The sequence below is a fragment of the Balaenoptera acutorostrata genome, chromosome 20 (genome assembly GCF_949987535.1).
Source record: "Balaenoptera acutorostrata chromosome 20, mBalAcu1.1, whole genome shotgun sequence".
Classification (NCBI taxonomy): domain Eukaryota; kingdom Metazoa; phylum Chordata; class Mammalia; order Artiodactyla; family Balaenopteridae; genus Balaenoptera; species Balaenoptera acutorostrata.
The window spans coordinates 13452761-13478783 of NC_080083.1; the positions used below are offsets into that span (position 1 = coordinate 13452761).

The 26023-nt window shown below is 46.6% G+C and overlaps 1 protein-coding gene across 5 annotated transcripts in view; it reads left to right on the forward strand.

Annotated features, from left to right (window-relative positions):
* The window catches only part of SMG6 (SMG6 nonsense mediated mRNA decay factor), a 242674-nt gene that overhangs the window by 96017 nt on the left and 120634 nt on the right, over positions 1-26023 (forward strand). For all 5 annotated transcript variants that reach the window (XR_009006232.1, XM_057535375.1, XM_057535379.1 and 2 more), the window contains exons 11-12: positions 7331-7447; positions 15259-15427. Coding sequence is in view for 4 of the 5 variants with exons in the window: in XM_057535375.1 (XP_057391358.1) it covers positions 7331-7447; positions 15259-15427 (286 nt within the window). In the remaining variant the exon portion in view is untranslated. The remainder of the gene's footprint in view (positions 1-7330; positions 7448-15258; positions 15428-26023) is intronic.

Genomic DNA, 26023 nt, shown 5'->3' on the forward strand with positions numbered 1-26023 from the left:
TGCATCAAGTCCAAGAATTCTTCACTCAGTCCTCGATCCTGATGATATTTTTCTATTTTTTGTCTAAAAGTTTTATAGTCTTATGTTTTACGTGTAAGTCTTTGATCCATTTTCAGTTAATTTTTGTATAACGTGTGAGATTTAGGTCAAGGTTCTTTGTTTGTTTGTGGATATCTAATTGCTCGAGCAAATATTTGTTGAAAAGGCTATCCTTCTTTGTTTGACTTAACATTGGGAGCGATAATTCCTCCCACTTTGTTCTTTTGCACAATTGTTTTAGCTATTCTAGGTCCTTTGCCTTTCCACATAAACTTTAGAATAAGCTTGTTTTCGTCTACAAAAAAACTTTGCTGAGATTCTGATAGTAATCATGCTAAACCTTTAAATCTTTGTGGGAAGAATTGACATCTCTATGATATTGATTCTTCCAATCCATGAACATGGTAAGTCTCTCCAATTATTTTGGGTCATCTTTTATTTCTTTCATCAACACTTGTAATTTTCAGCATAGCATCCCGTTCGTATTTTGTTAGATTTACACCTAAGTATTTCATTTTTTTTGGCAATACTGTGTTTTTAATTTCAGTTGCCACACAGTTATCTCAGAGCTTTTTGTGCAGAACTATGGAGTGGTGTGAGGTTTTCATGTTCATGGCAAAGGAGAGAAGAGGAGTTGGAGTTTGAAACTTGAATCACAGGCATTTGAAAACCAGGTATGGAGAATTCCCTGGTGGTCCAGTGCCTAGGGCCCAGGTTCACTCCCTGGTCGGGGAACCAAGATCCTGGAAGCCGCGCAGCACGGCCAAAAACAAAAAACAAAAACACCAGGTATGGAAACAGTGTAGGTGTAAGAGCAGACAGACTTGGATTCAAATCCCATCTCTGACACTTAACTGACTTTGTGACCTAGGGCAAGTCATTTAACTTCTCTGAGCCTATTTTCTCAACTATCAGAAAGGGAGAATAACACCTCCTGTGCAAATCTTTTGTAAAGCTCTGAGATAAAATATATATATGAACGCTCTGTGTGTAACACAGCTCTCCCTATATCTTAGTTATTATTTCTGGCCACAGTGGAATCATCATTTATGATCCACAAATGGAGAGGCAAGTGTACCTGCTGTTAAGAGCAGCAAATGTTTCTTGAACCCCTTCATGGTGCTAATTTTCAAGGATGTGAAGTCTTGACATAGCTCTTGTCCTCAAGGGGCTTATAATTTTGTTGAGGAAACATGCTATATGTATAAAAATTCCAGGACTAGACATCACTTGTTAAGTTCCAAATGTGTGTTGCGGACAGTGGGTGCATCAAAGAACTTTTTTTTCCTGGGTTTTGTTTGCCCTTTTGTACCCTGTTCATCAAGGTGGCTTCTGGGTGTTGATGATGAGAGAATGTGTGGGGGTGGGAGTGGGTATGTACAGATTTAGGGGAAGGGAGTCATGTGGGAATATGTAATTAATTTTTATACTTTCCCCAGTAAACCATCGACCCTTTTTATGATGTCATGAGGGATTCCTTAATTTTGCAGCTGCTTCCTGATTACGTCAGAGAGGAGCCTCTCACCCCACAGCCTGGAGCTGCACTCATACAAGAATTGGAAACAAATGAAGTGCTGAATATCTAATGGCTTCCACAGGGAGAACCAGTTCAGACTTCCCAGGCCTCCTTCTGCAAGGTCTTCCTCAAGTATTTCTGACCCCCTGAAGTGTCTTTGTTCTGGAAAGACAGGACTGGCCCAGAGCCAAGTGGGCGGGAGCCTGGGGACTCCTCCCCCTCTCCAGGTGTTCTGTATTCCCACATTTCTACCCCTTTCCTGGATCTCGTTTGGTGGGTGTTACCCTTTTTGAGGTCTCAGGATCCTCTGGAACTTGCTGAGATTATCAGCGAGAGTCCTTCCCTCCCCCACATCATCTCTACCTTCTCTTCTCTTGATTTTCCTTCTGCAGCATTTCTCACATCTGTGCACTCCTTTCCATTCCCTCTCCCACCTCTCTTATAAGAAAGATGTTACATTTATTTGGCATTATAAAGTTTATGAAGTGTTCTACATGTAATTCCTCTTAATTCAAACAAGTTCATGTCCTCTTAGCTTCCCAACCAGTTTGCCTCCCTGTTACTTTTTTCCAGCTATGCTAATCTGTCCTGAATGCTTTAACTAGATTAATCTTCATAAAATACTCACCTCTGCCTTCACTCAGGAACCTTGAGCGAGTGCCCTCCTCACTGCCTGTTGGGTCAAGCCTGTGTTCCTTGCTGTGGCTTCGCAGGCCCTATGCTTTGTGGTCCCTGTTTTACCACGTGCCGAGTACAGTGCTTGCCGTCTGGGTACATGCCTGGTGTGTCCCTACCTGTGTGCCTCTTTAGCACGCTCAATCCCTCCTTCATCCTGCCCAGTTCATCTTTTGCAGCCCTGCTCAGAAGTGCTCTCTTCTATGAAATCTTACCTGATATACACTAGCTGGAAATGATTTTCTTTCCTTCTGGTGAGAGAAAGCATCTTATTTCCACCTTCCTATGGCATGTAATAATACATTGTCTTGAATTATAGCTATTTGGGTGTTTGTGTATTCTTCCTGTCTTCCTCATTAGAATATCATCTTTTCATGGACAGTATCCTGTTTTCCTTTGTATCCTCCACAATTGGGCTAAATAAACAACTTTGGAGTTAGTTGGAGAGGTCACTTTGTTAGGAGGTTGGGATTTCCTTTGCCCCGACATCTACCCGCTAAAAGAAGTCAGAGTTTTATAATCCTAGAAAATCCAAAAGGAGTAGGGGCTCTTAGGGAAGAAACATTACCTTCCATGTTCCTTTGTCTTGTCTCAGACATACCTTGTTCAGGGATATGTCATGGATTGCCTTCCACCCAGTCAGCCTGTGTTCTGCTGTTGTGCATGAATAATTTGCTTGTGTGTATTGGTGCCTGATTTTTCTGACTCATTCATTCTCCTCCTTGGGGAATAAAATGATGTCCTGATGGCCTGGACATCTCTGCTTTTGCTGTGAGATTTTTGTATGGTTCCTATGAAACGACTGCTTCTTCCACCTCCCTTTCAGCCAGCAGCTGCCACAGGGAACTCTGTGGCTCAAACAGCAGCAGTCGAAAGATGCTCTCACTGCCCACTTCCTGTAGACAAGGAGGTTTTGGTGGGCTGCTCAGGAACTGTGCCAGCTCTGTGTCTGACTGGTGACTGACTCATGAGAAAAGCAGCCTCATGTCTGAAAGATAAGAGCCAACAAATCGCCTCCAGGTGGTGTTAGTTTGGAGGTGACTGACCATTCATTTCCTCTCTCTGGGAGGAGCCGGTGGGGACGGAATCAGTGAATAAGTGGTCTTGCCTGCATTTTTCTCCGGCTATTAGTGAAGCAGCTGAGCAAATGGTTGGTTCTCTCTGCTGGAGTGGCGAGTGGACCCCAGTGCCCTCTGAATGCCTTCTGCCGCTGTCAGGGTAGCAGACTTATGTGTCATCTATCCTGTGTCTTCCCTTCATTACTCTTCTCATTCTCTTGCTAGGAAGTTGGCTGTGTGCACCAGGCGAACTCTGCTTGTTCCATTGCTGCCAGGTTTTTCTGTGCCCTGGCAAACCTCATCCCTACTGATTTGGTTTCCTCCAGATCTCTCCGTGACCCGGGAATTGATCAGAAGCAATGGTTCTGAACCACTGTCCCTTGGCTGGGCTCAGTGGGTCCGGGCAGGTGGGCCTGCCTCTCCTGCCCTCCTCTTCCCTCTCCCCCCTCCTGCTTCGCTCCCATTTCCTGCAGGAGGACACTCTGCCATCCTGGAGCCGTCAAGCACAGCTTTGCTTTGGCAGCACCGTCGCACACACACTGGTGGGAGAGGGGACGTGTTTATCACTTTTCCTGGAGATTATCTGTTTAAGCACTTCTCTGACAGTTACAATAACAAGGGCAGTGTGTTGTGTTTCCCAGCAGAAGGACACTTGCTGTTGAAAGATGTATAGCACTAATTAGAAATACATAACATCCGGCCACATGGCAGCCTTCTCCCGGCCGCTCCATTTCCTGATTTCATACAACTTTGACGACAGTTGGTTTATGTTTTCCATGAATATGTTCTCAGAAAAATGAGAAGGTCTCCCTGTTACATAGGAGCGGGAAGAGTGTTTCTGCTTGAGCAGGTATTTGGCCAGAGGAATAGTGGGAGATGTGGTCACCTGCCCATCTGAGAGCATGTGGGAAGGGGCAGAACCAAGTTCAGACTTCAGGTGACTTTCTTGGTAAGAAATATTTCCGTCTGACTTCCTTAGCCAGAACCATCCCCCTACACCCTTGAGCAAGCCTGCTTTTGGAAAGAAGGGAAAAGGCTGTTTCACAATGTTAATGAGTTCCTCAGTTCATGTCAGGCTCCAGCTACCTGACACAAAGCCAGAGGAACCCAGGCAAATACCAAGACGAACAATGCTTTTTCCTTCCCCACCCCACATCACGTGTTGGCCTGGCCCAGCCCGCTCTAGGGATATATACGGGCATCTGTAAGACCGGGACCAGTTTCCTAGGCCTAACCCTAGAGTGGGCGGACCTGGGAATCTGGATGCTGTTTTCCTACCCACTTGCATAAGCGTGGGTACGTCTCAAGGACTGGCATCTTACAGCTTCTAGTCCGCAGAGGCCTAAGTGAAGCACAGAGCATCTCCTGAAGAGACCACAGCACTTAATACACTTCTCCCTGGAGGCACTGGGTCTGAGTTGCCATGGTTACTGGGGGTAAATAAAGCGTTTGAAAGGTCCTAAGATTGCAGGGATCCTGTTTTATTTGTAGCTTTGTTCTTTAGCACAGGGTCAAGGACACTGTAGATGCTCAGTGCCTGTGGTACCACTGAGCCTTGGAGGAGGGCAGGCCTTCCAGAAAGTGCTCTGTATGAAGAGCTGACGGAGACCCAGGCATTCTGACCCCCAGATAACTGTGATATCACCACCTGCTTGATCAGAGCAGAACAGCTTACTGATTTGTACCTCCCCATCAGTCAAACCAGAATACAGCAGGGAGTGCTGTCAGGCCCTTCCTGGGGAGATGGAGGGGTGGGGGGGTGGGTGAAGGGTTGAGGTGACATAACCATGGCCAAGAGCAGAGCAGTCATGAAGCTACCTTTTAGCTGCTGCCCTGAGAGGTAGTTGAGCCCTTCCAGACACAGCAGAGAGGCTCCAGTTGTCGCTTCCCCACCTGGTCCCCAGACTTTATTGCAAGAAGCTTTCAAAAGGAGCCAGCCTGGACTCCCCAGAGGCCTCAGTGTCATTGTTCTTAAGCAGTTAGTTCTCCCCCTTGAGCCCTGACCCTGTGCACTCTGAGAAGGAGTCTAACCTGAGGTTGCTGTTCATCATAAAGATAGAAATGGTCTTGGTGAAAGTGATCTCCCTTTGCCCCATCTTATCCTTATCGAGGCTGATGAGAGTGTCTTCTTATAGTCTTGGGCTTCTGCCAGTCCTTGGAGGTAAGATACCCGCCTCCATCCCTTCTGAGGGCCTTCCCTGTGCAGGTAACTTCTGCCTAAGATGCCCAATTGATGAGGGGGCACTAATGTGTACTCAGTGTGTCAGCTACCAGGATGTGGCCTCTACTCCTCCTCTCCTAGTTCCCTCTGTTATGGACTTATTCTCCCATTCTGGGATTTGTTGCTAATTAGAGGCAGGCTGCTGGCAGTGCTTGGCAGGGGCCTGGGCTGAGCTGGGGTGGTACAGACAGTCCTGTTGCCTATAGTAAGGGTGGAGGAGAGAAGTTGGCAACTTTTCCTTGGGATGGCTTACACATCTTCCCCTTCCCTATTTTCCATCCTCCCTCCGCTTTGTTCTTAGATGCTTGTTTCTTGTCTCTCTAGCACAGGTTTAGGGCCTTACCGGAAGAAGAATGAGACTGGTGATCTATTCTAATCACATGGATTGTTACCACTTCCTTACTGCCTGCCACAGTTGAACTGGAAAGTTAGAGGGTGACATTTGGGACCATTGGGCATCTGGAAGGATGGCGGGAAAGCCACTATAGAAGAATTGCTACACTGATGCTATTCATATGTTGGGACCTTCTGAGCAGCAGCCCGTTCCTTCTCACCCCCAGGGCTTTCTAAAGTGGTTTGGGCTGGCTTTGCATACTCCAGTCATGTTTGCTCCTGTGGCCAAGACGGGTAGGAATAACTGTGGTTGTGTAGCATCTCCTGGAGTAAAGACTTCAATTAGGCCCCACTGGAAAGATGAGTATCAATGAGGGGAGAGGCAAGAGGGCTCCCCCTTGGCTACTGAGGTTAAAATGCAAGCAGGGACAGAGATCAGACATGTGGCTAATTATCCTTTTAACACCTGGAGATTCTGGAAGTTCTCCTGTATTCAGACAGAAGGAATTAACAGATCAGCTGCTGCCAGAGCAAGCGAGCCTGGCCCCTGATTCCATCTCCTGTGCGTATAGGGTGTCTCCTGCTCTGAGGCTGCAGGCTGGACTGCTGCCTTCTGTTTGTTGCCTGTTTCTCTCAAGTCTGGATGACGTGCCTATCAGGGAGGGCCACTGACAGGGGGCAGGTACAGGCAGTGGTTTGAAGGTGTGTATGTAGCTCCCGCTGAAGAACAGCCCTGGCCACCACCAAGGTGGCTCCTTTCCCTGACCTGCAGCCAGAGGGAGGTTGGGCAGGCTGAGAAGGTGAGGGGGATAGGGTGCTAGTATTGGAAACCAGATTTATTTCTTAGCCCTAGGGGAAAGAACTTGTGAAAATTAAAGCTAACACTGATTAAGTGCTTATGTGCCATGCACTGTCCTATATAAAGTTAACTCATGCGGTGAAAATAGGTTATTTGTTTCATGTGTGTTCTCTGAGGAGGAGGAACAGAGAGAAGGTAAGGATGGAAACAAAGGTTGGTGATTCAAGAAGATAACTTTTAAATTTGTATTTTTCTGATCTTAATTGGTGATTGTATTCCCGCTATCTATACATTAGAGAGACTGAGTTAATTAGATATGACTTCTTGTTGCTATTGCTTCACATCATCAGCAGGCAACTAAAGGCAGAGAGCATGCAGCTGTGGCTCAGACTGCTTGCCTTGGGGTAACTGATCCTGGGGAAGTGATGTGATACAGAATTTACACAAGTGAGCCTTATAATAACCTTATTGAGTGCTTACCCATAGGCCGGTCATCGTGGTAAGTGCTTCACGTGCTTTACTTTATTTAGCCTTTCGACTACCCTTTGAGAGAGGGAACATTACAACACCAGTCTTAGATGAAGGGAAAGGAGCTCGGTGATACAAGCAAGGACTTGCACCTAGTAAGGTAGGGAAGAGGAGCCCTTGGCCCCCAGGATACTGATGGACTTTCCTTTGCTCCTGCTCAGACTGCTTCTCGGAGGAGTGTCGCTCTGTGATCCAGGAGCAAGCCGCAGCCCTGGGCCTGGCCATGTTTTCTCTCCTGGTGCAGCGCTGCACCTACTTACTGAAGGAATCAGCCAAAGGTAAGCAGATGAGGGGCCCTGACTGGTGGACTTTCCAGCTCCTGGGTCCTGCCCAGACAAGCTCAGAATGCCACGCTGCTTTCTCTGCATCTTCTGCCTCTACTCCAGGCTTCCTTTTGCCCACCTAACTAGTCCCATTTCCTCTATGGCCCTCTTTCCTCCTCTCTCTCATTTCACCTTTAATAGTTAGGATTTTCAACGTACCTCTAAACTACTGCATGTTCCTGCAACTTAAAAAAAAAAAAAGAAAGAAAAATGAGTTTCCCTTGGTGTTCATAATCCATGTTTTGGTTTCCCCCTCTATCTGTATGTCCCTGTTTGTCGGGTACCTGGTGGGGGTTATAACCACTGTGGACCAGCCATCTCGGGAGACTCACGGGACCAGAGCAGGGGTTCTTTTTAGTCCTTGGTTTGAGCAGTGTCCCCTTATCCTTTAAGGCTGCCCTTAGAATTCCAAGCCTGATTGCTGAGCCGTGTAAGGTAGGGCTGAAGGGTGTATCTTTCTTTCAGCTTCTGGATTAGTTTTGATGAGTGGTGAGGCCCCTCTTTTGTTCCCCTGCCACATCAGCTTTTTTTTTTTTTTAATTTTTTAATTTAATTTAATTTATTTTTTTATACAGCAGGTTCTTATTAGTCATCCATTTTATACACATCAGTGTATACATGTCAATCCCAATCTCCCAATTCATCCCACCACCACCCCCACCCCCACTTCCCCCCTTGGTGTCCATGCGTTTGTTCTCTACATCTGTGTCTCTATTTCTGCCCTGCAAACCAGTTCATCTGTACCATTTTTCCAGGTTCCACATATATGCGTTAATACACGATATTTGTTTTTCTCTTTCTGACTTACTTCACTCTGTATGACAGCCTCTACATCCATCCACGTCTCTACAAATGACCCAATTTCGTTCCCTTTTGATGGCTCAGTAATATTCCATTGTATATATGTACCACATCTTCTTTATCCATTCGTCTGTCGATGGGCATTTAGGTTGCTTCCATGACCTGGCTATTGTAAATAGTGCTGCAGTGAACATTGGGGTGCATGTGTCTTTTTTTTTTTAATATGTATAAATTTATTTATTTATTTATTTTTGGCTGCGTTGGGTCTTCGTTGCTGCACGCGGGCTTTCTCTAGTTGCGGCGAGCGGGGACTACTCTTCGTTGCCGTGCGCGGGCTCCTCACTACCGTGGCTTCTCTTGTTGCAGAGCACGGGCTCTAGGCGCGCAGGCGTCAGTAGTTGTGGCATGTGGGCTCAGTAGTTGTGGCTTGCGGGCTGTAGAGCTCAGGCTCGGTAGTTGTGGCGCACAGGCTTAGTTGCTCCGCAGCATGTGGGATCTTCCTGGGCTAGGGCTCGAACCCGTGTCCCTTGCATTGATAGGCAGATTCTTAACCACTGTGCCACCAGGGAAGCCCGCATGTGTCTTTTTGAATTATGGTTTTCTCTGGGTATATGCCCAGTAGTGGTATTGCTGGGTCATATGGTAATTCTATTTTTAGTTTTTTAAGGAACCTCCATACTGTTCTTCATAGTGGCTGTATCAATTTACATTCCCACCTGCAGTGCAAGAGGGTTCCCTTTTCTCCACACCCTCTCGAGCATTTGTTGTTTGTAGATTTTCTGATGATGCCCATTCTAACTGGTGTGAGGTGATAACCTCATTGTAGTTTTGATTTGCATTTCTCTAATAATTAGTGATGCTGAGCAGCTTTTCATGTGCTTCTTGGCCATCTGTATATCTTCTTTGGAGAAATGTCTATTTAGGTCTTCTGCCCATTTTTTGATTGGGTTGTTTGTTTTTCTAATATTGAGCTGCATGAGCTGTTTATATATTTTGGAGATTAATCCTTTGTCCGTTGATTCGTTGGCAAATATTTTCTCCCATTCTGAGGGTTGTCTTTTCGTCTTGTTTGTAGTTTCCTTTGCTTTGCAAAAGCTTTTAAGTTTCATTAGGTCCCATTTGTTTATTTTTGTTTTTATTTCCATTACTCTAGGAGGTGGATCAAAAAAGATCTTGCTGTGATTTATGTCAAAGAGTGTTCTTCCTGTGTTTGCCTCTAAGAGTTTTATAGTGTCCGGTCTTAACATTTAGGTCTCGAATCCATTTTGAGTTTATTTTTGTGTATGGTGTTAGGGAGTGTTCTAATTTCAGTCTTTTACATGTAGCTGTCCAGTTTTCCCAGCACCACTTATTGAAGAGACTGTCTTTTTTCCATTGTATATCCTTGTCTCCTTTGTCATAGATTAGTTGACCATGGGTGCATGGGTTTATCTCTGGGCTTTCTATACTGTTCCGTTGATCTATATTTCTGTTTTTGTGCCAGTACCATATTGTCTTGATTACTGTAGCTTTGTAGTATAGTCTGGAGCCAGGGAGTCTGATTCCTCCACCTCCATTTTTTTCCCTCAAGACTGCTTTGACTATTTGGGGTCTTTTGTGTCTCCATACAGATTTTAAGATTTCTTGTTCTAGTTCTGTAAAAAATGCCACTGGTAGTTTGATAGGGATTGCATTCAATCTGTAGATTGCTTTGGGTAGTATAGTCATTTTCACAATATTGATTCTTCCAATCCAAGAACATGGTATATCTCTCCATCTGTTTGTGTCATCTTTGATTTCTTTCATCAGTGTCTTATAGTTTTCTGAGTACAGGTCTTTTACTTCCTCAGGTAGGTTTATTCCTAGGTATTTTATTCTTTTTGTTGCAATGGTGAATGGGATTGTTTCCTTAATTTCTCTTTCTGATCTTTCATTGTTGGTGTATAGGAACGCCAGAGGTTTCTGTGCATTAATTTTGTACCCTGCAACTTTACCAAATTCATTGATTAGCTCTAGTAGTTTTCTGGTGGCCTCTTTAGGATTCTCTATGTATAGTATCATGTCATCTGCAAACAGTGACAGTTTTACTACTTCTTTTCCAATTTGTATTCCTTTTATTTCTTTTTCCTCTCTGATTGCCATGGCTAGGACTTCCAAAACTATGTTGAATAAGAGTGGCAAGAGTGGACATCCTTGTCTTGTTCCTGATCTTAGAGGAAATGCTTTCAGTTTTTCACCATTGAGGATGATGTTTGCTGTGGGTTTGTCATATATGGCCTTTATTATGTTGAGGTAGGTTCCCTCTGTGCCCACTTTCTGGAGAGTTTTTATCATAATTGGGTATTGAATTTTGTCAAAAGCTTTTTCTGCATCTATTGAGATGATCATATGGTTTTTATTCTTCAATTTGTTAATATGGTGTATCACGTTGATTGATTTGCATATATTGAAGAATCCTTGCATCCCTGGGATAAATCCCACTTGATCATGGTGTATGATCCTTTTAATGTGTTGCTGGATTCTGTTTGCTAGTATTTTGTCGAGGATTTTTGCATCTATATTCATCAGTGATATTGGTCTGTAATTTTCTTTTTTTGTAGTATCTTTGTCTGGTTTTGGTATCAGGGTGATGGTGGCCTCGTAGAATGAGTTTGGGAGTGTTCCTTGCTCTGCAATTTTTTGGAAGAGTTTGAGAAGGATGGCTGTTAGCTCTTCTCTAAATGTTTGATGGAATTCACCTGTGAAGCCATCTGGTCCTGGACTTTTGTTTGTTGGAAGATTTTTAATCACAGTTTCAATTTCATTACTTGTGATTGGTCTGTTCATATATTCTGTTTCTTCCTGGTTCAGTCTTGGAAGTTTATACCTTTCTAAGAATTTGTCCATTTCTTCCAGGTTGTCCATTTCACTGGCATAGCATTGCTTGTAGTAGTCTCTTATGATGCTTTGTATTTCTGTGGTGTCCGTTGTAACTTCTCCTTTTTCATTTCTAATTTTATTGATTTGAGTCCTCTCCCTCTTTTTCTTGATGAGTCTGGCTGAAGGTTTATCAATTTTGTTTATCTTCTCAAAGAACCAGCTTTTAGTTTTATTGATCTTTGCTATTGTTTTCTTTGTTTCTATTTCATTTATTTCTGCTCTGATCTTTATGATTTCTTTCCTTCTACTAACTTTGGGTTTTCTTTGTTCTTCTTTGTCTAGTTCCTTTAGGTGTAAGGTTAGATGGTTTATTTGAGATTTTTCTTGTTTCTTGAGGTAGGCTTGTATTGGTATAAACTTCCCTCTTAGAACTGCTTTTGCTACATCCCATAGGTTTTGGATTGTCGTGTTTTTGTTGTAATTTGTCTCTAGGTATTTTTTGATTTCCTCTTTGATTTCTTCAGCGATCTCTTGGTTATTTAGTAACGTATTGTTTAGCCTCAATGTATTTGTGTTTTTTATGTTTTTTCCCCTGTAATTGATTTGTAACCTGATAGCATTGTGGTTAGAAAAGATGCTTGATATGATTTCAGTTTTCTTAAATTTACCGAGGCTTGATTTGTGACCCAAGATGTGATCTATCCTGGACAATGTTCTGTGTGCACTTGAGAAGAAAGTGTAATCTGCTGTTTTTGGATGGAATGTCCTATAAATATCGATTAAATCTATCTAGTCTATTGTGTCATTTAAAGCTTGTGTTTCCTTATTAATTTTCTGTCTGGATGATCTGTCCATTGGTGTAAGTGAGGTGTTAAAGTCCCCCACTATTATCATGTTACTGTCGATTTCCTCTTTTATAGCTGTTAGCAGCTGCCTTATGTATTGAGGTGCTCCTATGTCGGGTGCATATATTTTTATAATTGTTATATCTTCTTCTTGGATTGATCCCTTGATCATTATGTAGTGTCCTTCTTGTCTCTTGTAACATTCTTTATTTTAAAGTCTATTTTATCTGATACGAGTCTTGCTACTTCAGCTTTCTTTTGATTTCCATTTGCATGGAATATCTTTTTCCATCCCCTCACTTTCAGTCTGTATGTGTCCCTAGGTCTGAAGTGGGTCTCTTGTAGACAGCGTATATATGGGTCTTGTTTTTGTATCCATTCAGCGAGCCTGTGTCTTTTGGTTGGAGCAATTTAATCCATTCACGTTTAAGGTAATTATCGATACGTATGTTCCTATTACCATTTTCTTAATTGTTATGCGTTTGTTTTTGTAGGTCCTTTCCTTCTCTTGTGTTTCCTGCTTAGAGAAGTTCCTTTAGCATTTGTTGTAGAGCTGGTTTGGTGGTGCTGAATTCCCTTAGCTTTTGCTTGTCTGTAAAGCTTTTGATTTCTCCGTCAAATCTGAATGAGATCCTTGCCAGGTAGAGTAATCTTGGTTGTAGGTTCTTCCCTTTCATCACTTTAAATATATCGTGCCACTCCCTTCTGGCTTGCAGAGTTTCTGCTGAGAAATCAGCTGTTAACCTTATGGGAATTTCTGCTATTGATTCCTTCTGGTGTATTTTTCATTTCAGTTATTGTATTGTTCCTCTCTGCTTGTTTGTTCTTTAATTCTTCTAGGTGTTTGTTCTTTAATTCTTCTAGCTCTTCATTTCTTGCATCTTCTTGATCTTTGCCTCCATTCTTTTTCTGAGGTCCTGGATCATCTTCACTATCATTATTCTGAATTCTTTTTCTGGAAGGTTGCCTATCTCCACTTCATTTAGCTGTTTTTCTGGGGTTCTATCTTGTTCCTTCATCTGGTACATAGTCCTCTGCCTTTCCATTTTGTCTGTCTTTCTGTGAATGTGGTTTTCCTTCCACAGGCTGCAGAATTGTAGTTCTTCTTGCTTCTGCTCTCTGCCCTCTGGTGGATGAGGCTATCTGAGAGGCTTGTGCAGGCTTCCTGATGGGAGTGACTGGTGGTGGGTAGAGCTGGGTCTCAGCTCTGGTGGGCAGAGCTCAGTAAAACTTTAATCTGCTTGTCTGCTGATGGGTGGGGCCGGGTTCCCTCCCTGTTGGTCGTTTTGCCTGAGGCGACCCAACACTGGAGCCTACCCGCTCTTTGGTGGGGCTAATGGTGGACTCTGGGAGGGCTCAGCCAAGGAGTACTTCCCAGAAGAACTTCTGCTACCAGTGTCCTTGTCCCCACAGTGAGCCACCCCCCACCTCTGCAGGAGATCCTCCAACACAGGCAGGTTGGTCTGGTTCAGTCTCCTGTGGGGTCACTGCTCCTTCCCCTGGGTCCTGATGCACACACTACTTTGTGTGTGCCCTCCAAGAGTGGAGTCTCTGTTTCCCCCAGTCCTGTAGAAGTCCTGCAGTCAAATACCACTAGCCTTCAAAGTCTCATTCTCTAGGAATTCCTCCTCCCGTTGCCGGACCCCCAGGTTGGGAAGCCTGACTTGGGGCTCAGAACCTTCACTCCAGTGGGTGGACTTCTGTGGTATAAGTGTTCTCCAGTTTGTGAGTCACCCACCCAGCAGTTATGGGATTTGATTTTATTGTGATTGCGCCCCTCCTACCATCTCATTGCGGCTTCTCCTTTGTCTTTGGATGTGGGGTATGTTTTTTGGTGAGTTCTAGTGTCTTCCTGTTGATGATTGTTCAGCAGTTGGTTGTGATTCCGGTGCTCTCGCAAGAGGGAGTGAGCGCACATCCTTCTACTCCGCCGTCTTGAACCCCGCATCAGCTTTTGTGAATGCCTCTAGCCTCTGGGACTGCCTGTTTTTTGGAGGGACGGTAAGGGTAACTATTTGGAAACAATTTCAAATTTACAGAAAAGTTGCAAGAATAATACTAACAGGTCTCTTACATACCCTTCACCCAGATTCCCTAATTGATAACATTTTACCATATTTGTTTTAAGTTCTCTCTCTTTCCACACACACACCTATACCTAATGCTTATTGTTATTTATTTTAAAATTTTATTTATTTTATTTTATTTTTGGCTGTGTTGGATCTTTGTTGCTGTGCGTGGGCTTTCTCTAGTTGCGGCGAGCAGGGGCTACTCTTTGTTGTGGTGCGCAGGCTTCTTGTTGCGGAGCACGGGCTCTAGGCGTGTGGGCTTTAGTAGTTGCAGCACGCAGGCTCAGTAGTTGTGGCTCACGGGCTCTGGAGGGCCAGCTCAGTATTTGTGGCACACGGGCTAAGTTGCTCCGCGGCATGTGGGATCTTCCCGGACGAGGGCTTGAACCCGTGTCCCCTGCGTTGGCAGACAGCATCTTAACCACTGCGCCACCAGGGAAGTCCCTGTTATTTTTTTTTTTTTATGAACCATTTGATTGTAAGTTGCGGACATGGTAGCTTTTTCCCCCCAAATACTTGACTGTGTATTTCCTAGTCATGAGGACATTCTCTTATTTGACAGTACTCTTATCACAATCAGGAAGCCAGCATTGATACAGTACTATTATTGAATCTACAGGCCTTATTGAGTTTGTACCAGTTGTCCCAAGAAGAATTTTAAGAAAAAAGTTTCTTTCTGGTCTAGGATCCATTCCAAGATCACACTTTGCATTTAGATGTCATGTCTCTTTAGTCTCCTGCAATCTGGAATGGTTTTTCAGTCTTCCTTTGTCCTTCATGGTCTTAACGTCTTTGAAGTGTACAGGAGATTTACTTTGTAGAACGCCCTAAAATTTGGGTTTCTCTGATACGTCCTCTCTATCAAATTCAGGTTGTACGATTTGGGCGTGAACCCTGGTGCCATCTCAGCACTGTGCTGGGGGAAGGCTGAAAGTGGGTGGGGGCAGGGGCTGGAGGCCAGGGTGGCAGCTACAGCCAGGCCACAGGTGGAGCAGAGACAGCTGTCTGCAGGGCGGACCCAGTGCCCTGGTTCTCTCTTTGTCCTGCTTTTCAGAATCCTCTCAGGTGCTGGCACTTGCCCTTCACTTCTGGGCCCAGCTCTCCTGTGGCCTTGGTCTCCCTTCCCTGAGAGCGTGCTGCCGTCCCAGTGCCCCGGGCCTCACTCGGGGGCCACAGCAGACCTAGGCCCAGTTCTCACCCTTTGCCTCTGCAGCTCAGCTGTCCTCTCCTGAGGAGGAGGAGGATCAAGATGACATCAAGGTGTCTTCCTTCGTCCCGGACCTGAAGGAACTGCTCCCCAGTGTGAAAGTCTGGTCAGACTGGATGCTCGGCTACCCAGACACCTGGAATCCTCCACCCACATCCCTGGATCTGCCCTCACAGTGAGTCAGCCTTGCCCACTGGTGTTCCCACAGCCCCCGTCCTGCAGCCTGCTTGTTTCTGTCTTCCCTCTTCATTTGAACTTGGGTTTTCCCCTTCCCTGAACACCTTCCTCATCCTCTGACGTATTAGGTTGTTTTGGCCTGTTCTCCACCTGTTCCTCCTCCTCTCAGTCTCTCTTTCTCTCACACCATAGCTTGCTCTGTTTTGTTCCTTCCCCTTCATCTTGCTAATTTTTACTGCATACTGTTCATACTCACCGTCTCGGCAGCTACCTGCTGAGTCTGGGTGGGTGTCAGTCAGTGTGTGTGAGAGACTTTGTTTCTTTCTCTCCCTTTTAGTTTATCTCTGTGCATCTCTCAGGCTCTTGCTGCTTCTCGTGCTGTCCTGCGCACTCTGTCTCCTTGCCTTTCTCTCACGACGTTGTAGTATGTGGGGAATGGTGAGAGCATGCACCCCTCTCTCCCACTCACTTCTTCCCTGTCCCCGCAGCACATCCCACCCCCTCTCCCTGTCTCTGTGTGTTGATGTGGGGTGTGTTGGTCTGGGGAGTATGTGTGTCTGCTGGGTGTTTCTATGTAGATCTCTTTGGGTGTCCATATGACGTGTGGTAAAATATATACGTGGCAAAGTTTGCCATCTTGACCATTTTTAAGCATACAGTCAGTGGCATGGTACATTCACGTTGCTGTGCAACCAGGTAGGGCTATTTCTTGTGTTTGTAGCGACGTGTGAGTTGTAGATCTGGGTGTGTCTGTTTGGGTCTGGTTGTCTGTGTGTCTGGTTGTGTGTGTCTTGAGAGTGTGTGTGTGTGTGTGTCCCCGGGGATTTGTCTATCGAAGGCTCTTTTGGTGTGCCTTTCCATGTCTGTCTATGTATGTGTGTCCATGTGCTGTGTCCATATCTGTGTCTGCATCTCTGTCTGTCCTTGTGTGTGGATCTCTTTACAGGGTCCCTGTGTCCCCATGAGGAATCTGTTTCACTGTGTGTCTGTCTCCGTGTCTGTGTGTTCATATATATGTCTGTGTCTGATTCTTGGTCCGTGTCAGTCCATGTTTGCTTTGGTCCTGTCCATGTCTCTCTGCGTGTGGCTGTGTCCTGTGGGAGTGTTTGTATATGTTCCTGAGTGTCTGTGCCCAGGACTGCCCGTGTCCATGTCCATATTTGTCTGTGAGTATGTCTCTGTGTGTCAGTCTAGGTCTCTCTGTTGGGGGGCAAGGGATTTCTGTATATGTGGATACAGGGTCTGCCTGTATCCACCTGCCTTGCCTGTGTCTCCCTGCCTGTCTCAGCTTGTCTTGGCTTGTGCCTGCCTGCCTCTTTGCCTGACTCTGTTTGTCTCTCTCTGCTGTTTGTGTATCTGTTTCAGGGGTCAGCAAGCTATGGCCCATGAGCTCAGAATGGTTTACATTTTTAAATGGTTGAAAAAATAAAATAAAAAGAGTAAGACTTCATGACTTGTGAAAAGTATACGAAAGTCCCATTTCAGTGTCCATAAAGTTGTATTGGAACACAGCCATGCTTGTTTGTTTACACTTTGTCTGTGGCTGCTTTCACACTGCAGCAGTGGAGTTGAGTAGTTGTGACAGAGACCGTATGGTCTGCAGAGCCAGAACTATTTACTCTCTATCCCATTACAGAAAAAGTTTGCCAGCTCCTCATCTATATCCATGTTCCTATGTGTCTTGTTCTTCTGTATGTTAGGGTCACTGTGTGTGTGTTTGTGTTTGCGTAAGAGTGTCCTAATGTGTGTGCACGTAGGTGCCTATTTCTGGTCAACTCTGTTGACTGTCCATCTCTCTCCCTCCCTCTCCCTTACTCTTTCTCTCTTCCTATCTGTCTCTCCCTTGGTGTTTCTGTCTCTCTTTCTCTCTGTTTAACTTTTCCTTCTCCCTTTCTCCCCTCCCTCCATTCCTCCCTCCCCCATCCGCTGTACTGTGGTCTCTGGCAGGTGTAGTGCACTCAGAGTTCCTTCAGGCTCTGTGTTGGGTGTATATATGTGTGTTTGGGAACAAGCATCCATACCCAGCATCTCATCATTCTTCTCCAGTGCTCTTCCCTGGGAGGGGGAAAATCCTGGAGGATGGAGGATGGATACCTAGGGTGGTGCCAGTGGCATTTCTAGGGAGTGGGGAGGGGTGCTTCTCTGGGCTGGGGACCAGCCATGTGAGTCTCCCAGACTCGTGGGTGACCCACAGAGGGAAGACTGCAGCAGAGATTTCTGGCCAGCAGTTAGACCTTTCTGTGTGGACTATATAGTCTGACTCTTTCCTACATTTCCTTCGTCCCATTTCTTCCTTGCTCCTCACCCCAGGAAACACCCCTGGACCATTAAGCCTGCCCTCCCCAGGCCCCCCCCAGCTCTAGCTCTGTAACCATGTGAGTGATGCTCACAGCATCAAACAAATCTTTGCATCTTTCCTGTGAACCCTTCTAGGTTTCAAAATGCACTCCAGGCTGAGGCCTCGTGAGCCAGGGTTGAGCCTGAGCTGGGGAGCTGTGGACACACAAAGGAACAGACCGATCTGCTGGCTAGGGGGCAGCTGTTTCCCAGCAGTGTTCGCTGAAGAGTTAACATGTACAGCCTCAAAGTTTTCAGGCCGTTAATCTAAGATGCCGACTAGGCAATTTGCAGTTTTGGAAAGAAACTGACAAGGAAGGGCTCTGCTCTCCAAGTATCTGAAGCCACTGCTTCTGAGCATGTGCAGGGGTCACGGAGTGTTCCTCCCTTCCTCTCGGGGGGTGGGGAGGCAGACCATCTGCCCCTGGAGCTTGGGCCTTCCCTGGGTCACCCCACCTCACAACCTTAGATATGGTCCACCCAGCCCCTGTTTACCCATATCCTGGCCATCAGGCCTGCTAACTCTCTTCTGCGACCTGTCTCCCTTTATCCCTCCTCCCTCTCCTGCTCCCTTTGGCTTTTGTTTGGCTGAGGAAATGGAAACCTCACACAGGAAGTGCTGGGCTTCATTTGCTTAAGGTGCTGAATCTGTTTTCTCTGTGGATGCTGGAGCAAATGGCCCGTTGCCGGCTCATGCGAGCTGCTGCCCATCTTTGGTCAAGGGCTCAATCTGCAGCTGGGCACGTGGTCCAAGTTACATCCATCCCCAGCTGGGCTTCACCTCCAAGACTACAGAAAGGCAGAGGGGGTTGGGACACTCGAATCAAATTTGCTTAGTCTTTTCAGACTTTTCTGCACAAGGATAGCAAATCTGACCAAATAATATATTGAATCTGATTGCTTAGTAAACAAGTTCCTGTAGCTGTAACTTACTTTTTGATGAGTCCAGTTTAGGCTAGCAAAGTCAGTGTGGTAGAGAATAGAGTCCCCTTCTGCACTGCCTCCCTTTGCAATCAGGATCAGCGGCTGGTTGTCTCTGGAATGCAAATTTAAGCATAAAGGAGGGGCTCTGCCATCCTGGGGCCTGACCACAAGGCATGGTGGTTTGAGGGCTGGTGCCACTGTTGGACAGAGCAAACCTGGTCTGACCACCACCGAGGGTCATCCCACCTCATAGCCTTCAGATCCAAGCAGTGGAAAGTGGAATAAGAATTTACCTCCCTTCTTTCTAGTTTCTCATGTAACTGCCTAACGTTCACCGAGTGAATACTATGGTTGAGAGATTGGCAAGGTATGGTGGTTCTTCTGTAGGTTTCAAAATGACATCTTATACCCACTGATCTTCCATACTGTGGAGACTTTTCTTTCAAGGCTGTAGGGAATAACTTACTCCAGAGAGTTCTGTAGATGTCAGAACAGTAATCCCTCTGACACTCGTAAGGTCCTTGTGCTGCTCTTCATTTTGGAGGGTTTAGGAACGCTCTCAAGAGAGTAGGAAGAAAATGGCTTCCACTTAACGCCTCTCCTTTGCATGTTTTCATTGGTCTTCCCCTGCATTTGTTCTCTGCAAAGACAGATTCCTCACTGATCCTATGAAAAGGTGACCAGATAGCCTACATTGTAGTTTGCTTCTCCTCCAGAAATTCCCTACTCCCAAATTGTCTCCTTGACACATTTGGACCCTTGTTTAATCTTGCTCCCTTCATTCCCTTTCTGTCTTTCATTGTGTTACCATCTTTCCTTGCACAGTTAGTCATTTCGAAGCACCTCCACTTTTTCAGGGGAATTCTGAAGCGCATCAGTAGTCTCCTACTACTCCTACTGAGGGTTCTCTCCCCTTTGCCCATATTCCTCTTCTTTCTGGTCAAGTTTACTTTTCCTAAGCAGTAGCCACTTAGGCACATATGGAGCACTTAGAATGATGATGACAGAACTTCACTGACACTGCAGAGTGACAAGGGCAGGATTTCAGGTCTGTTTGTGCCTTCCCACAACAGTGGCACTTAGTAGGTGTGTGTGCTGGAGTCAGCACGTAAGTATGTTGACTTCCCATTTGTATCTGTTAAGAGTTGTAATAGGATGGCTTTATATCCCAGGAGATTTTGGTACAGAGGATTGTAGCAGGGTGTGGAAAGTTGCCTTGAGCCACTGTAAAAGGCAGTGTAGAGTGCTTTGGTCTGGTTAGAACAGACCACAGTGTTTGGAGGGGCCGTCTACTTGTGGGGGTGGGGGTGGAGTGGGGAGCACAGTTTCTGTGCCAGGCCTCTTGTTAGAGGGGAGGGGCAGCTACTCCCCACTTTACCAAGTGAGCATGAGGCAAGTTGTGAATGTCAGGTGGTGGAGAGGAGCAGAGCAACAGGCTTCCATGAGCCTAAGCGTAGCCCCCTTGCACCCCAGGACCTTTGGCAAGGCTGGGGCAGTGGGACAACCTACCTCATTTCATAGTCTCTGCTGAAGCCAAATCTTCCCTCATCTTGATCTCTAGTTCTCAGTAAGTGAAAGAGTCAGGGGACTTTGAGAACATCCAAACCTAGCCCAGCTGTGGCAGTTGGTTTATTGCTTTCAGCTGGTACTTGAACCCAGGTCCTGGTCTTGGAGGCTTTCCCAGGTTTAATCCCCAGAGCTTTCTCTGCAGCTGTATGACACTGCGCTGACCCCGAATGAGGATAGGAAAATAGAACCAGTGCCAAGCCAGAGTCTCTTTTTCATTTGGAGTCTGGCTGTCTGCCCATGACCAGGGTTACATAATGGGAAACATAGCTGGGGCTCTGGAGAGCCCGCGTTTCACCAGGCTGCCCAGACCTTCGCATTCTGATGCTATATATCTTCCTAATTGTAGCTCGGATGCATTTATCACACTGTTGGATTGGAGCACTGTTAAAAAAAAAAAACAAAAAAAACCTCCAGAAATTCCTGGACTTGCTGCTTTTCCATGGCTTGTCTTGTATAGTCTACAGAGCACGCTGGAAAGGGCTTGTAGGGAGCCCTCTGAGGTGCCGTCACACAGGGAGACATGGGGATATGCAGGGAGTATGCAGTAAGCTCATTTCCGCAGGGAGCCTACATGTGTTGACCCTGTAGACGAGATAGAAATTCTTGAGTTAAAAAGCAGCTCATTCACTCACCCTCATAGGGCAGTTCTGAAATAAGAACTAATCCCAAGTCTAATCGGCACCCCTTCAAGGACGCTTAATACGTCTTCCCAGAAGGGCATTTTGGGAGGTCACTAAGTAATAGTCCATCAGCACTTCCCTGAAGGAAGTGGTGGTGACTGTGGGAAGCCCCTTTGCTACCCTGGCTCCCCACCCAGTCTCCCTGGCTCCGGGTTGGGGCGTCAGCACTGTAGCCTGGCACCAGGGGGTTCCTCTTCCTCCAAGTGCTGAGTGTGGGGCACACGTGATCTCTCCCACGGCAGGAGCCGCTGTCCCCTCCCCACTCCTCCCACAGGACTTCTTGTGAGAGGAAGGGGTGTTGGCCCAAGGCTCCAGTCTGACCCCAGCAGGGTACAGCCGCTGACCCCAGGGAGAGTACTTTCCAGCTCTGGGCTGAGGTTATTTGGGTCCAGTGTGTGCTAAACTAAGAAGACGTGTTGGAGTGGTTACAGCTAAAAATTTAGAGAGGCAGGAACCGTGAGAATCCGCACCAGGGAGGCCGCCGAGGGCTCCACTCATGCCGTGGCGATGTTAAGGTCCCCTGGGGGCTGCTCTTTCCCAAACACACAGTGCTGATGGGTTTAACACACCACAGTGATGCGACAGAGGCTATACATCTGAGTGTAGCTTGGGAGAACTGAAGTCAAATAGGCACTGACCTAGAGAGAGGTTGAGGGAGGCACAGTTAGAGGTACTTGAGAAATCCTGGAATGAGGTTACCGTGACCTGTTGTTGGCCATAGGGCTCCAGCTGCACTGCTTAGAACATGAAGTTTGTGTTCTTTGAGTAGTGCAGGGTGACTGAGCTGCAGATTGATTTTGCCCTATTGGGCAGAATTAATTTAAGTTGGGCACTCTTCCAAGGGCCCAAGTTGACTTGTTTGTATAAATTAGGAAGGCAGAAAGGATCTTCTTTAACTGAGTCTTGTATTTTTTAGTGGTCACCTAATAAACAGCTATTATTCTTGGAGGATGGTATCTTGCTGCCCATGTCTTAACTCCTAGAATAGTGATCCCTGATAACTTTGTCTCCGGTTTATATCATGGTGGCATCTGGAAAATACACTGTAGTTCCTAAATCTCAGAGGGAGCTGCATAGTTCTCCTCCTACCTTCCCCCAGTCTCTACCCCATTCTGTTGAGCTGCCTAGCCCTGATACCAGAACCAGATCCTCAGCCTACTGAGAACAGAGTTGGCATGACATCCTGGCTTTCCAAGGAGCTTACTAAGCTATTTCAAACCCAGGTACTATTCTTTTGACTCTACCAGACTTGTTGGATTCAGGTCCATTTCTGTTATTATCTGCTCACTTCCTGCAGTTTTGTCCAGTTGGGTGGGAAGTCCTCCAGGGCTACAGTGGTCTTAACGTTGGCCATTGAACCCCGTGTGAAGAGTTGTGGGCTATAATATGATGGTCCATAGGCAAACAGGTTTTAAAAAGAAGATATTACATATTTTAAGAGCATTTCTCTTGCTGTGGCCTTTTGCCTTTCCCCTTTTGTGTTTATAGTCCATGGACTTTCTCTTTTTCAGTTTCTTTGTGCCTAGTTTCTATGCCATCTTAGCTGTATTTCCAGAGCATCTCACCCCAGGAACCAAAAGACCCAACTCGTTTCCCATCTGTAGGACTTCTCTGATCTTCCGTAGCTCCAAAACACAATGCAGGGCTTCTTCTCACTCAACTCTTTCCGGGTTTGTTCTGCAGCTGTGGAGTTTGAATGTTAGTGTTTAAACAAGCTGGTATTACACAGGAAATGGCCACCTCCACAGGCCCCTGCAGGCTTGTAACATGGGGTCATTGTACTTGATATTAATCACCAGTCAGCCTGTTCCCCCAGTAAAAATATGAAGGGGTGTGTGAGGGCTCAGTCCTCCTTAGACTTGCCAGAAGGATGGCCTGAGCCCTGGTCGGGCCTTAGTACTCCATTCTCCAAACTGTCTTCCTCCTTCAGTCCCGTCCTCGGATGGAGTTTGCAGAAAAGTTCATTCTTGACCTCTTCCCTATAAAGCTGGCAGATCTGCCTTTCTTTCTGAGTTCTAGGAAAGAGATAGGTTGTTGTGGTATAACTTGCCTCGCATATCTCACACCTTAATCTTTCCGAGCATGACGTAGTTGAGTAACAGATCGTATGAGAAAACTCCAAAATGGTAGAAACACAGAAACCCACTGGTCCACCTGAGATCAGGGCTTCTCAGTTCCTTGGACTGAAGCTGCTTTTCTAATGCTGTTTGCAGAGCTAACCCCAGCCTGAAGGTTTAATCTGATTCCCCAAGTCAATATCCCCTCAAACAGCCAGCCAACAGTGTGTGTATTGGTTCATTTCTGTGAAATGTGTTTCCCTAGTCACCTGGGCTGGCCTGGGCTGCATTGTATCGGCCGGCAGCTGCACTGCACTCAAACTGACAGCTACATTAAACCTTGGAATTCTGAGGCAATAAAAAGTAAATTAACTCTTATTTTTTTCCTTTCCTGGTGGAGTAAGTGAGTGCATGTCTGTGGGGAAGTGGGTGAGCCTTGGTCCTGAGTGCATACCTATAACTAGCCACTGCTGGTCTGTCCCAAGCTAGGATCTGGTGTTCAGACTCCAGCCAGAGGGCTGCTTTCCTGGTGTGTGGTGTGTTCTGTGGGGTTGGGCCACCGGGTCACCCTACCACTGCTGATCCCTGCTCACTAGTCACATCACAGCTGCTTGAGAGGCTCCCTTGCCACCATTCTGAGAGCCATGAACAGACTCATTGGATGCAGTTTCATGTTCTCTGGCTGCCTTGTGTCTGTTTGGTGGGATTTTTTTGGACTCTGGGAGCTTTCCCAAAGTATGAGTTGGGACCACAGCAAGCCAGAGGGACTTGCCCAAGCCTATAGCACTCTAGAGGGTCCATTTAGAACCAAAGGTGGCTTGAGAATGTCTGAAAACTCTTTTGGGGAGTCATTTCCCAGGCATTTCTAGGAGATTGGGAGCTGTTTAAAGTTCCTCTCGGCCACCAGAATTTGACTTTGGGCTCCTTGGCCCAGGCCAACCTAGAATCCTTAGAATCCAAGGACTGGATTGGGGTGAAGGTTGGAAGGCACTCCCAGCTGGGATAAGGACTAGAGCAGGAAAAGGCTAACTTTTCCCCTTCTGCTCAGACAGGAAACCCTGTGTTCACCCATGGAACTGACCTCTCAGCCCAGAGGCCTGATCGGGGTAAGCTGAGGTAATGTTGCCCAGGTTCCAGGAATCACCTCATACTTCTGCAAATATCTTAACTTCTGAGTTCAGACATCTCACCTAGTTTTTCAAAGTACCTCTTCCTTTTAGTATTAGTTTCCTGACACTCCCCTCTGCCCCACCCTCTGTGGGGGTCACCGTATGGTCCATGGGCGCCCAGTCAGTTGTGTTCATGGTCGTGGTGCTCAGTGAGAGAGGAGAGAACTGATGATATGTGAAGTGATCAGGGGCCGTCCCACTGCAATACCAGAAGAAAGTGGCCACTCAGAATCACACACCAGACTGACGGGATCAGGGCAGAAATGACCCTTCATCGGAGCATTTTGTGTATTCCCTTGGCTCTGCTCAGTCTAGCTTGGCCCTTGGGCCACTTTACATTTCTGAGTTGGGAACTCAGGATACTTCCTATGTCTTTTGGCATCAGCTGCTATCTTACAAATCAATACTAGGGTAGGAACACTCATCCACTTCATTTTTGCAGTGAGTCTTAAGGTTTTGGCACAAGGTGGGTGGTAATGGGCAAAAGGCAGACGTGGGCAGGGGTCCCTAGTAGTGGCCAGCAGCCGCTGGGAGGAGTCAGTTTTGGTTTATCTGAGCCTTAGGGGACAGGGAGCATGGTAATGAGAACCACATGGTACCACATATTCCTTCGTCTTGGATCCAAGATGGTAGGGGTGGGAGGATGAGAGAGGGATGTGGGGCCTCCCATTGTGGCAGCCGTGGGTAATTTTCTGCTGCCTCTCCCTGGCTGGAGATGCTGCTGCCCTCACCCCCCCACCCCCATCTACGTCCTGAAGCAGCCTTGACCTGCACAGCACCAACCAAGGCCCTCAAGCCAAGAATTCAGCTGGGAGACTTTTCACCTTCTTCCTTCTCACTGTCGTCTTTCCTGTTTATTTTCCAAATTGCTGCTCTGCAGCCGAGCAGTGCCTGTTGGCCAGAGCTCACCAGCGCTGTGGGATCAGACTCAGGCAGTGGGCTCAAGTGGCCAGCAGGGCACTGGGGGAGGAAGCGGGGAGCTGGAAGAGCCTCCCTGTGCGTCTCCCATGGGCAGCGCTAACCTCGGAGGCGGCCCTGAGCAGCCCTATCACATCCGGTGCTTGTCTCTGCAGCCGGGACCGGAGGATAAACTATCAGAGCTGTGGGGCAGTGCATCATTCCTCTTATTATTTTCTTCTCTGCAGATGGGGTCGTGGAAAGTTCAGTTCCTTTTAACCCTCGAAGTTCTGTTTATTCTACAGCTGGTAGCCTGAATGCTGCGTTTCCCATTACATCACAAAGGGGCTCAGGCAGATCTCTGCACTAAAACGTGTTGCAACTGTTTATTTTTTTCCATATTTAAACATTTCTGACAGCCAAACTCAGCCGAGCCAAAAGATGGAGCTTTGTGAATGAGCCTGGTTGTCGGTGTCTGTGCAGAGAGAGGCTTTAGAAAACTCTCGTCCCTCCGGTGATTCTTCCCAAACATGTTCTTTTTCCTGGGCAAAGCCTGTGAGGCGAGTTACTTGTGCAGTACATGGTGTGTTGATTATGTGCCGTTGTATGATTAATGGAGCTGTGTTCCGCCTGGTTCCCAGGACACTCTTGAAAACAAGATGTTTCATTTCATTGCCTTTTCCTAGTGCAGTGATTACAGTAAATAAACCAGTGCAGCCTCCTTCCACCTGGAGCCAGTCAAGGAGTCCCCACACCTCTATTCCACTTTCTCCCCCAGCATCACCTTCAGTGCCGTGTCCCTTGAATGCCCTCTTCTCTGCCATCTCCCAAAGGCTCCCAGTGTCCAGGAGAAACACATTGCTTAGGTCTGAGGCCCCTCCCTAGCAGATTTGGCTCATGCGCAGTAACTCCTCTGGGAAGATTCCAGGATGTAGCTCGCTCTTACAGCTCTCTTTGCTTC